The following is a 13,482-nucleotide window of genomic DNA, read 5'->3' as shown; positions in this document are numbered from 1 at the left end:
TATATATATATATATATATATACGTAAATTAAAAAGTCCTTCCGAAGCGGGTGACGAGATTTCGATTTCGGCTGCCGACAGCTTCTTACGGGCGACCCCCCAACCAATCTTTTTCTTTCTCTTTTTTATGCCGACATGAATTTGATTATTTCATTCTAGCAATACAAGCAAGTCAGGTATATTATCTTGGATATCCTCATAGAGCAAGAGATAAAGTTGACTGAGAAGTTGTCATAACAAGTAAACCTAGACTGACTATTTATATTCATAATACTATTGAGCTCACTCATCAAGAAATAGAAATGACGTATTTATGCACTCCAGCCGATGCTATGCATGAAGAGCTAAATTTACATGATTTTACTTGTGAACACCAAGAAATTACTCTCAGTGATGAGTACGATTCTGGCGATGCTTTGGACGAAGAAAGATTAACTATATCCTCAGGTCACTCAACACACGAGGCAGACTAAGATGTATAAGTTACTATCAATATTGTATGCTTAGTACGTCGCCTCCTATTTATTGCATAGTTTTGTGTTTTCAGTTTCAGTAGTTTGTAGATTGCACTTTATATTTTTTATTTTATTTACTTCGCAGTTTTTAGTTAATCAGTTTTAGCAATTTTTGAATTGTAATTTATACTATGGTCTTCTATTGACTATGTAGTTTTGTGTTTTCTGTTTCAATAGTTTGTAGATTATACTTTACATTTTTATTTTTAATTAACAGCGTAGTTTTATATGTTTAATTTTAGTAGTTTGTATATTATACTTTATACATTTTCGTCTTCTTTTTACGACGCAAATTTGTGTGATTAGTTCATGTAGTTTTGTGTTTAAAGTTCTATGCACTAATTAATTTTCCTTTCCTTATTGCAAATGGCTTCTGCAAGAAGGAGCGATCTCCCTCCTAGTAGGATACGCAGCACAGGACAATACCGGACGAAGGTCATCGTCGGCCGAGGCGGTCGACTCTCCGTACTTATCGTGGAAAGAGATCCCAATGACAGTTCGTGATATGTGGTTCCAGAGTTTAGGGCACATATATATTGAACACAGAAACTTAAGTTATTTATATTTGTTTATCAATCCAACTTTTTTTAATTTCATTTTGCAAAAAACAGTTCTCCTGGCGTCTTGAGCATGAGACCTATATATGGAGGAACTTCGAGCACAATGGGAGCTACCATCTTCGTGGCATGTTCGACGAAGCACAGAAGTAGTGTCAGTGCCCCATATGGCTTGGTGTGGAGTTATTTGGGTCACTGCTTAGGGCTTGGGATTCTCCAAACAACCGGAAGAAAAGCGAGCAGGCCAAGCAGAATTGGCGCTCTGACTGCGGAAGCTTGGGTTCTTTAATCAAACTGGTGGAGTGCTCTCACATACAAAGTATAAGAGGAGGCTGGTAAGAGTTAATTTTTGTATTAAATATTATTGTAACTCAAATATGTATATGTTAATAATTTCATTACAATGACAATCTGCTGAGTTGGGACAAGAGCTCACCGTCGAGTTACACTTGCACACCCATGAGCGGCGTTTAGAACAGGTCTGGATCAACAACAAATCCCAGGCGATCCAAATAATTCACAAGAGTAACTAGTATATAATTCAAATAAATCTTGAAATTTATTTAGTCTCTAACTTTCCTTAATAATTTTTTTTTATGAGACCTTCCATAAGCTGAAGAAGAGTCTAATTAAGTCGTCAAGTGATATTATGATCTCAGGTCGTGATTCATCCGAGTATGAGTTGTGGAGGGAGGCTAACAGAGGCAAGAAGAAGGGGGTCAGGTCTACAGGTTGGGGTCTCAGGCATAGTCTACGACACTCATCCCGCCACCAACGCATTTGAGGCATCCACTTCTATCTCCCAGGCGGAGATTTGTAGGCAGGTTGTCCTGTTCACTGCAGACAATGAAACCAAAGTTGCCGCCCAACTCACTCAAATTAGGTCGGAGATCAGGTCAAAGATGGAGTTTAAAATAAAATCAGAGTTAGAAGCATTCTGACATTGGGTAGAACAAGAAGGCAAGTAGCCGGTAGTGAATTATTTTGAGGAGGATGATGTAGAGGAGATTGAAGATAATAAGAGACACTTTTATTTCTATTTGATTATTTGAAATAGTTTGTGTGAACTTCTTATTTTGTTGTAATATTTTTTTTATTGGATCCATGCATTTTTACTATTTTTGTATTTACTTTGTGTTCATTATTGTTATTTTAGTTTAATAACTATTTAGATTGGTAAAATGTGATGTGTTACATTACATTGGATTTGTATGGATTACGATTGCGAGTGTAGAAATTAAAAAAATGAAGAATGATACTTTTTCTGATTTTTTAAAGATTTCCGACAGCTTTCGAATGGAAATCCGACAATACTAAATAAATTTTTCATGTTATCTGATGGCTAATTTCCATCGGTTAGTATGTCGGCCAAAAACCATCGACCCTTCGACTGGCTATTGATGAACCGACGGCACATTCTGATGGCCTATAAACCCACAAGCAATTGCAATTTTCCACTTATGCTCTAGTTTACCAACGACTTAAATCGTCGGTAATACCGATGATTTATCAGCGCATTACCAACGATCACACTCTTCCAAGTCAGATGGTTTTTGGACCGTCGGTCATGATTCTTACCAACAATTTATATTTCATCTAATATTTACAGACATAGTTCGTTTAAAAACCGACAGAAGATAAAAGTCGTCGAAAGATCCATTGATTTTTAATTACCAAGCCGTTGGAAATATATTATCTAATGGTTTTTTAATATTAACCGATGGCTTTTGACCTGGTTTTTTAATATTAACCGATGGCTTTTGACCATCAGAAATAGGTTAAATTCCTATACTGTGCTGGCGCGACATCTAAGGTGCTACTTTTCAATATTGCTAACAGTTAAAGAAAAAAAATAAATAGGGGCATTTACATACATACCATACAATTTTTATATATCTACATATCTAACAACTAAACTTTAATATTTACAAGCATACCACTCAAATTTTTAACATTACATCAAAAGTGCCACTATTACTAAATTTTAAAAAATAAAATATAATTTTTCATACATAGGTTTATAACTCTAGAGTGTTATAAATGTAAATATCAAGCTTTAGGTGTTAGATATGCAAATACATAAGAATTGTGTGGTATGTATCTAAATTTCCCAAATAAATCTGATCACAATGTTCAAATAACTACCATATCCTTATACCCACCTTGAGAGTCCTCATGTAATTTCCAAGATCACGCAAAAGGCCCTCTTTCTGCTCCGGCCGGAAATTTGGTTCAGAATGTATAGCCCGGTCATAGCTTAACAACCGCTCCTTTGTAATGCCGTTTTCATTCAATGTTTTCCAATAAACATTAACATCAAAGTTAAATTTAACATAGTCGATCAGTGCCTGCAAGAAGAATATGTTCCTGTTAATTAATGTCAAGAGGTCACGCCTAAAAATCAAGTTCATACATCAAGTACCTGACAAATTACAACATCATCAGGACTAGTGTTATTGTGCAGCTTCTGATGCCATTCCTCCATCATACCACCTTTGCAATCATTATTTCTCTGCAATAAACAACATAAAGTCAGTTTTACCATATCCAACTGGACAAAATGGATAAAAAACACTCGAGTTGAATGTCATGTATTGCAAAGAGCAGCATTTAGAGAATAGTTTTCCTATCAAAAAAAGAAGATTTCCATACATACCACACAATTCTTGTGTATTCACTTATCTAACACCTAAACTTCAATGTTTGCATACCGTCGTAACTATGCATGAAAAAAGGTATTCACTTTTTTAGAGTCAAAATAGTAGTTGTTTTTTATGAAAGATTTGGGTGACATGAATGTAAAATGTAAAGTTTAGGTGTTAGATATTTAAATACATAGGATATGCTCCGTCCGTCCTCCCCAAAAAAAAAAGGTTGAAGGTTATTATACGAAACGGAGCCCGGGCCGTCCCTCATGCGCCTATAATTCGAGTACCACACATTACACTTGAGGTGAATCGAACTCCAAACCAGAGGGAACTTACAACTGTCATGCAGATACTCGATATATATATATAAAGGAATAGGCAGATGCTATGATACGAGCTCCGGTCGTCCCTCATGCGCCTATAATTCGAGTACCACACCGTACACTCAATCGAACCTCGGACCAGAGGGGACCTACAACTGACAAGCAAATGCCCGGCATATACAAAATAACAAATACCTGAATAACCAAGATCTCATCTCTAATGCGCTGCCCCACATCACCTTCACCACCGCGACCAACAGTAGACATGATAATCCTCAAAATTTCCCTATATGAAGGGAAACCACTGTATATATCTTGAAGCATGTCGGTAAGCCTATCTTGAGCTTTACTTATCTCACTGCAACAATGACAGCATTTTATGGAATAAGAAATAGATAAAAGTGCAATACAAAATATATAAAACAGGGGCAATTTAATTCACTAAACTTTAACAAATAATTTATCCGAGAGCTATGTAGAAGCATAAAACAAATTAAGATCATGTCTCACTGCATATCTAGCATCTAATTATTTATTTTACTCACCAGCCACTTAATTCTTTAGATAACATAAAAAATATCAGTCTCTTACAGTCCCATTAACTTCAAACTTATCATCATGTTCCCATCACAGAGGTGTCAAAACAGGAGTTGTTGTCATCAATGGAGAGAACGAATGAAACAACCAACCTATCTACTTTGCAATACTCAGACTAATACCAAAAACAAGTTCTTGGGAATTCTAACTTTGAGTTATCAAGTTAGATGAGTCTGTGGCTCTCACACTCCCATTATATTCCAACTTATCATCTCGTTCCCAAAATGTAAGTGCCGGAACAAAGCATGGTGTCAACAAACGAGACAACCAACAGTCTCCTTCCTGTCACTCTTACTACAGCCAAAAACAAGATCTTAAACGGTTGTAGAATTGACTTTGATATACCCATAGCTCACGCTGTACTGCCACCAATCTAGCAACTTAAGTGCCTAAACTCAAAGCTACCCTTCGAAACCGCAAAAGATCCTCCACCTCAAACAAGATTGATGAAGATGATGATTCCAGTTGGCTGACCTCCAAGCTGATTCATCCTCCTCCATACGGGTTTTGCCTCTGCCGATGTGGTCACAGTTAAAGACGGAAAGGTAGGATACAATTTGGTAAAAGATCTAGTCCTTCATGATTTGGTAATAGACTAGGATCAAACTTAATAAAAAAAAATGTATACTCAAATATTATTTATCCTCACTAACAATTTCTGTTGGTGCTGCCTTTGAGAGCTCCGCAACATTGTCAGATTCCTCAAAGTCGGGCTCTTCATCCATTTGGAGTTCTACACTGACAACATCTCCCGTTGGCTACGTTGCCCTGGGTTGAACACCGTGGTCGACCCAGTGAGTCGAACAATCAACTTAACTTGCACGATGTATGTTTTGCATGTGCATTAGTGTTGCTTGCATTATATTTTGCATAGTTATCATCGCATGCTTGAGTTGCATTTTGAATGTTCATTCACACACTCATCCCACTTGGATGATTCTCTCCAGTGAGAATCATCATTCTCTTGAGTCAATGCCCTTTGCAGTACACTCGCTCACTTGGGCCAATGCTTCCACGGCACGCCTGCACCTTTTGAGTCAATGTCTTCCCGGTACACTCTCCACTTGAGTCAATGCCCCTTGTGGTACACTCATTCTTTTGGGTCAATGTCTCCACGGTATGCCCACTCTTTCAAGTCACTGCCTCCACGACACACTCATCCATTGGGTTGTCGCCTCCACGACACATCCACTATTTTGTGTCATTTCCTCCACGACATACACATCCTTTGGGGGCTGCCTCCACGGCACGCTTACCCTTTCGAGCCAATGCCTCCGCAACACACCCATCTTTTGGGTTGTGGCCTCCACGGCATGCCCACCCTTCAGGGTCCCTACCTCCATGACTCATTCGGATTGCTACCTCCACGGGATGCTCACTCTTCTGGGTCACTGCCCCTATGTCATACTCCTTCCCTTGAGTCGCAGCCTCCACGGCATGCTCACTTCCGAATCACTGCATCCCAAGCACACTCAGCCCTTCAAGGTGGCTGCCTAGACGACAAACCCATTCATTTGGGTCGTTGTCTCCATGGCACATTCACCCTTCCGAGTCACTGCCCCCACGACATACCCATTACCTTGGGCCGCTACTTCCACGGCATGCCCACTTTCGAGTCACTGCACTCCGTGCACACTCAACCCTTATGGGTCACTGTCTCCGCGACACACCCAATCCTTTGGGTCACTGCCTCCACTGCATGCCCACCATTCCAGGTTACTGCCTCCATGACACATTCATTGTTTTGGATCATTGTCTGCACTATACACTCACCCTTCTGGATCACTATCTCAACGGCACACCAATTCCTTTAGGTCGTTGCCTCTACGACACTCCCACCCTTACGGGCCACTACCTCTACGACACACCTATTCTTTTGGTTTGTTGTCTCCATGACACACCCATTTTTTTGGTTCGTTGCCTCCATAGTACGCCCGTTCCTGAGTCATTACTCCACAGCACACTCCTCACCACTTCTATCATATGATTGTTTGCATTTTTATATGTATGTGTGCATGAATAGCGAGTCAAGCTCGATAGGCAAGTGACCATGTGTTTGTCGCAATGTCTTAACAAGCATTGTTTGTCGGGTCGATCCCAGCTAGCAATGCGAGTTAAAGCATTCAGATTGACATGAGTATAACTGTACTAAATATCCAAAGGATCTAACTCGAGCCACATTGCATGTTACATGTCTGTATTTAATGACCTTTATTTAAAACTATATATATATATATATATATATATATATTTAAAGGGTGGCTGGAAATAGCCTTTGATATATATATATATATTATTCTACTTATTACATCTGTCATAATCTTAAAATTATGCATGTAGAAAGTTAGATCATATTTAAGGCCAACCTTTTTCAAAATTCATCATAGGTGACACCATCTAGATCCCATGGATCTTTAGGCAAGGGTTGGTGTGGCAACCCCTTCATACATACCCGGAGACTTACCCTGATCACTTAGCTGTTGATTAGAACACCTTCTCGTTAGATTGCGTGCTAGGCTAAGATTTATGGTGTTAGGTAATATTTTCGACGCTGCTGGCTATTGTCTCTGCTGATTTGAATGTTCTAGCAAAGCATCACTTTTGTGTGTTTTTTGTGTGCTTGTATATTTGAAATGAATGATAGTATATTAGGGCATTCTTCTACAGGAAGTCATGTGTATATATATGCACACACGCACATGTAGCATTAAGGGAGAGCAGGTAATGATTTCTACTAACTCTTTGTTTGCAGATGTTATTTAGTTCCACCGACAAAAAGGACACGGCTCAAATACGATTGCATGAGTTAACCCGTGCCTACAATCTTCTGCAAGTTGAGTTTATTTTCTCTTTCAAATGTATTTGATAGTCTCTAGGCTGAGTTTGTGGAAATAAGATACGGGCACAAATTTTAATAAGGACGATGCCTCCAACCATGTGACGAGGACCAGGAGCAGCAGCTCGTGTCATGTATCTTAAGTTTGAATTCTATATTTTTTTATAGATTTAGGATCGGGCATGTATATGAGGAGTTTGGCCGTCTTTCCAGTTTTTTCTTAGGATACGTCGCCGACCAAGCGGCATTGGCTTTCCTTAAATATTTTGGCGTGTTTTACTTTATAGTGGATGTTTGCAAGCTTGGATTGTTTTCCCCGTTTCTTTCGGGTTTGTCTGGGATGTTACGAAAATTATAATCTTGGCTCACTAAGGATATTAAAATTATAAATTTTCTATTTAAAATCCTAATAATAAAATATTGAGAAAAGCAAAATTATCATTGTCAGGATTTTCAAAAATCTGTTTTTACTTTGTTACACAGTCTTCGCGCCGGATTTTAAACGGGTTGTATAGCATGGCTCTCACCCAAGCTATAATTAATAGGGCCTCCACAATTAAGACTTATTAGCTAACTGTATTATATGCAATGTCCCAAGAAGAAGCCCCTGTGCTTCTTCAACCCGACTGACCCAGCATAAATTTTTACTTAGGTGGTTGTCTAGTGCGCTTAGGTCGTTACAAGACTCTCCGACCCAGACGAGGTGTAAGTCCTTTTGTTGGTAGTGTTTCCAGCTTCGTAGTTGAACCTCTCTTTCTCTTATTTCCAGTGGCATTCTCACCATTTCGACAGGTATAAGTCTCACCGCTTGAAACTTGATCTAATAGTCATAAGATAGAGTTTCATTCATTTGACATTGGGGCTACCGAGATCCCCAAAGACGACGCAATTCACGGATTGCTGACCGGGGATCTCTGGACCTGTTGGGTCGACTACCTTCACGACCGGGTAGACATAGGGTCCTAGTGACTTGGGATGACGGGTATGTGGTGTCCCGACCTGGCTAACTCTATCTTATAGGGATTACTCCTTTTTTTTTTAATACTCCTACTGTGCTCTGGAGCTCATATTGCCTTCATTGGTGTCATCTCAACGATCTGATTACGAATGAGTTGTTGCCCGATTGGGATATGACAATTTGTCACTTGCCCATATGACCCAGATGTGCTTTAACTTATTAGGATTCCCCGTCATGTTGATTCAGTTATTTCACAGGCTCTGTATGTTGATGGGTCGGTTATCCATCTAGAACCGTGAGAGACTCACTCTCCGCTCTATGGTTTAGCGGGAGCTTTTAAAGCATCGAAATATTTTCATGTCGACATAATTGTTCTGTGATAGCCCTATGTTGGTCGCCACTTTAAATGTAAACAAAGCTTCGTGGATCAGGAGTATTTTTGGGCAACCGTAAGATGTAATTAACATAGTGAGATGCGTCCCCTTGAGAGCACTCTGGATCGAGAACAGGCAAAAATATCTGAATCTCTGATTGTTGGTAGCTATTGTAGGCATTCTTTCGCGAATATGTGGCACAAACTATTTTGATCCAATCTTGTTCCGACGTATATGTTTGATCTATCCTAGCGAAGTTTACCGGATGAAAGTTCTCCAAGTTCTTTCTCTTGTTTGTCTACCTTTGTCATTCTCTTCTCCTAATCATTCACATAATCCGAAAGAGAGACATATTCGGACAGTTAAGTATATGACGATAGAAAAACTTACGACTACTTCAAATAAAAAGAGAAAAAAACAAAAACACTGTCGTCTGCAACAAAGATTGGTCGAGATGGATGACGAGACACATGAGGAGATTACGTTAGATCAGGATCTGGAGAATCAAAGGGGAGCAAGAGACGAGGATCTGAATCCCTTTCATAGGGAGAACTTTAGTGATGCAAAAGACCGACCATGACACTTTAAAATCAATATCAAAGGAGGTCGAGAGAAGAGTCTTCATATGAGAACAGTTAAATTTGAAGATGAAGCGGGAGATCCAACGTCATTTAATATCAGCTTAATATAGATACAAGGTTCAAACTATAGCTTCAGAAGTTGGGAGACAATATCACTAGGCAAAAACCATTTCTTACAGACAATGCTCAACCTCAGGGTCTCACAACGAGATTACACCCAGAAAAGATCTAAGCTAGCCCCATCATAGGGAAAGCTGAGTCAGAATGGAGAACAGGTGAGCCAATCAGCATCGCTAAATCTATCCCAACCAGGAAGTGTTGCCCGCGCTAATGATTTGGGCATGTTAAAGCAGACTGCACAACTAGGGGGTGATCTATTCACTAGGCAAGGCGTTCTTGAAAAATTAGGTAATAGGACAATAAACACTGAAGACAATGAGGACGTAAAAAAGAACCAGTTGAGGTAAAGATGCACATAGTTCCAGCTGAGCCATGGGAGAAACTCCAACCACCTTCACAGAGAGTGTCAAAGATAGGCTTGAGTTCGAGGACAACACCAGAGGCATGACAACCTCGGATTGAGATCATTCAGATCAATACTCATTCTTGAATTGCTCCTATAGAGGGAGGTTCAGCACGTCATAAAGGAGGCCCTTTCGTACCATGTCAGGAAAATTACATTAAGTTATTTAGATGTTAGATTCAGTTCAGCAGTGTACCCACCATCAAATGTCCAGGCAGATGGAATGAACCCCAACCTTGAAATTTGTCTTAGGAGCTTAATCGGGAAGAAAATTATTTAGTGGGATCCAAGTTCTATCAATAAAGAAAATATCTCTCCTAAGTAGTTGTTAGTGAGAATGGTGCAACTTGACACAATTCACCCCAATGTTGATCTCTCCTCACATATTGGTTTATGAGCTACATTCTGCTGAGTACGAGAAATGGAAGAAGAATGTTCCAGATTTAAAGACTCAAGAGTTACATTGCTGGAACCTACATCTATATACAACCAAGCTTAGGACATGCCAAGAGATCATGCATATTTGTTCTATCAAGACATTTTGTGGAATGACAACACCGACACGATCGACCTATCAAGGGACTACACTATCTTTGTTACCTTCAACATGAACGACCATACTCTGTGCTACGAGAAGCCAGAAGCCAGAAGCCAGAAGCCAGAAGCTTCGACAAATAAAATCGAAGCTCACCCGATTCTAGGAGACTAATGCGTGGCTTGTTTGGTGGTCGGCCTTCATGGTGGCTAGAATTGACACCCCTTCACTCTCTCAATTTCCGATTTTACTCCCTTCCATAGAGAGAACTTTCTCTTTCTATTCCATTCTAATTTTTATTCATTTTCTATTTCTAATCATTGCTTATTTCTCTTCCTTTCTTATTTTTAATCCTTGTATATGTCTCTTTATTTCCTATTTTTATTACTTACATATTTGTCTTCCTTTCCTATTTCTATTCCTTCTTTTATTCCTTATCTTTTTTTATTCCCTTCCTAATTTTATTTCCTTACTCTTCTAATTCCTTGCCATTCTAACTACTAGTATCGATTATAAATACATTATTTGTTGTCTTACGATTTAGTTTTTCTCTTCCAAATTTTCAAATTTTAGTCCAAGCCAACCGTCAGGGTTATTTTCCTTTCTTGGGTTGTATCCAAAGGTGAGGAAGAGCTCTAGCTGTAACTCGCTCGACGTGGTCAACTTCCCCAATGGTTCAAGAGGTGCTCTGACTATAACTCGATCCTGTGGGGGTATTTTTCCTTCCCTAATTTCCACTGTGCTTCCCTAGTCATCCACCTGCTTCGGCCCTCCACCCTCCTACCCCAATTACCATCAACTCCTCGATCTGTGCCACCAACTCTCCACTCGCCAACCCACTGGCAGCAAGACCGTACACCCCTTTCCAGCGGGTAACCAAACCCCGCTGCTCCTTCCTGCAAATGTAAAGACCCTGCTTGTACTCTTTTCTAGCCACAAGTTGTCGATCCAGCCCACAAACCTCTCCTACTTGTCCCACTATAACCGTACCCTCTCCACCCCTTTGAGTTGTCGTAAATTCCCCCGCAAGCCTTCAGCTGTCGCCACAACCCCTCTAACCTCCCTTGCTACTGTCGCTGCAACCAATGGACAACCCTGCTACTGTCTATCCACCAACCACCACCTTCGCCATCGCCATGTGGTGTCTTTTATATTTGTATTGTTATTTTCCTATTATCAAGAGCCTTTATTTATTACCTTTTTGAATTTCAGCAATAACATTTATATTTTTGTCGTGATTTGGGTTAACTTCAGTATCATTTTGTGTCAGACTAGAATAACCTTAGTCCTATCCTAGGGTTCCCTAGAGTCTGTCATTTTTTTCTTTTCTCTTGAGTTGTTTCCCTCTCTTTCTTTTTCTTCTTTTCTTCATTCTTGCTTTTTTCTTTCTTTCTCTTCTTCCGCAGATTCAAAACCTTCAACCATGTCCCCGAGGAAATTCCTGTTAGACCCCACCCGGGATGAAATATAACGAGAGATTAATAAAGTTCGATGATGGGACATATTGAGAGATTATCCTTGATCAGGATCTGAATAATTGAAGGGGAGCAAGAGACGATGATCTGAATCTCTTTCATCGGGATGACCTCAGTGATGCAGAAGACCGGTCACGACGCTTTGGAATCTAGTATCAGAGGAAGCCAAGAGAAGATTCAGCATATGGAGAATGGGAGAATCTAAAGATGAAGCGGGAGATCTAGCATCATTTCCTACCAGCTTACCATAGACAGATGGTTCAAACTCTAGCAACAAAAGTGGAGAGATTACCTCACAGGGTGACCACCTCGTCTTGCGGACAGCTCTCAACCTTAAGGTCTTAAAGCCAGATTACACCCAAGAAAACATCCAAGCTAACCTGTCAGAGGGAAAGTTGAGTCAGAGTGTAGAACAGGTGAAACCAATCCACATCCATAAAGTGCTGCAAGTACCACAATTTTGAACATGTTGAATCAGACTTCGCAACTAGGGAGTGATCTATTTCACTGGGCAAGGCATTCTTGAGAAATTGGGCAACAACACAATAGACACTGAAGACAGTGAAGACACAAAGGAGGACCATCTTCCAGTTGAGGAGGAAAGGATACACATAATTCTTGTTGAACCCGTGGGAGAAACTCCAACCGACTTCACAGAGAATGTCCAAAACAGTCTTGAGTTCGAGGAACTAATAGAGGAATGACAACCCCAAATAAGAGAAATTAAGAGCATTCAGATCTATACACTCAATTCTTGAGTTGTCCCTAATGAGGGGGGCCATCACATCATAAATTGGGCTCTTTTATGCCATGTTGGGAAGATTACATTGAGTTATTCAGATGTTATATTCAATTGAGCAGTGTACCCACCATCAAATGTCCAGGCAAGAGAGATAAACCCTAGCATTGAAATTTATCTTAGGAGTTTGATGGGAAAAGAAATTTTTCAATGGGATACATGTCCTATCAATAAGAAAGAGGTCTCTCCTGAGTGTTTGCTAGTAAGAAAGGTGCGACCTGACACAGAGTCCACCCAGAGTTGATCTCTCCTCATATATTAATTTATCTGCAACATCCTGCTGAGAAAAAGGAGTGTAAGAATGTTTCAAACTTAAAGGCTTAAGAGTTACATTACGGGAACCTAAGGACATGTTTGGGGCAGCTTATAAGTGCGGGCGGCGTTTTGAAAATGTTGTCATAGTGTTTGTTTCACGCATTTCAATAGCTTATCCAAAAACGACGTTTCTTATTTGTGAATGACGCCGCCCGCAGAAGGATGCCCGTGTCTCGCGTTTCGTTGGCGTCCTATTACTCCGCTTCCCTCGTTCGCATATCCCTTCCCCTCACCCCTCGTTCGCATCCTCTGCCTAGCCGCTCCTCCCTCTTCTTCGGCAATCGATAGGTATAATCTCTTCATTCGGTTTCTTCTTCTTTCTCGCTTTCTCGACATTTCTTCTTCTTCGTCGGCATTTCTTCTCTTCGGCATTCTCGTTTACTTTTTTTTTCTTTTTTTTTTTGGCTGTGCAAATCGCAATCTTTCCCTCTTTTGGGTGGATTATC

General features: G+C 40.0%; 1 protein-coding gene across 3 annotated transcripts in view; it reads right to left on the bottom strand.

Moving 5' to 3' along the window:
- LOC110030854 (alpha-glucan water dikinase, chloroplastic) overlaps positions 1 to 13,482 on the bottom strand; it is a 132,960-nt gene that overhangs the window by 43,805 nt on the left and 75,673 nt on the right. For all 3 annotated transcript variants that reach the window (XM_020733796.1, XM_020733797.1, XM_020733798.1), the window contains 3 exons: positions 4,239 to 4,401; positions 3,495 to 3,584; positions 3,235 to 3,420 (listed from right to left, as the gene is read on the bottom strand). In XM_020733796.1, the coding sequence (XP_020589455.1) occupies positions 3,235 to 3,420; positions 3,495 to 3,584; positions 4,239 to 4,401 (439 nt within the window). The remainder of the gene's footprint in view (positions 1 to 3,234; positions 3,421 to 3,494; positions 3,585 to 4,238; positions 4,402 to 13,482) is intronic.

Source organism: Phalaenopsis equestris, unplaced genomic scaffold (genome assembly GCF_001263595.1).
Source record: "Phalaenopsis equestris unplaced genomic scaffold, ASM126359v1 Scaffold000761, whole genome shotgun sequence".
Lineage (NCBI taxonomy): Eukaryota > Viridiplantae > Streptophyta > Magnoliopsida > Asparagales > Orchidaceae > Phalaenopsis > Phalaenopsis equestris.
This window is presented reverse-complemented; position numbering and strand designations above follow the sequence as displayed.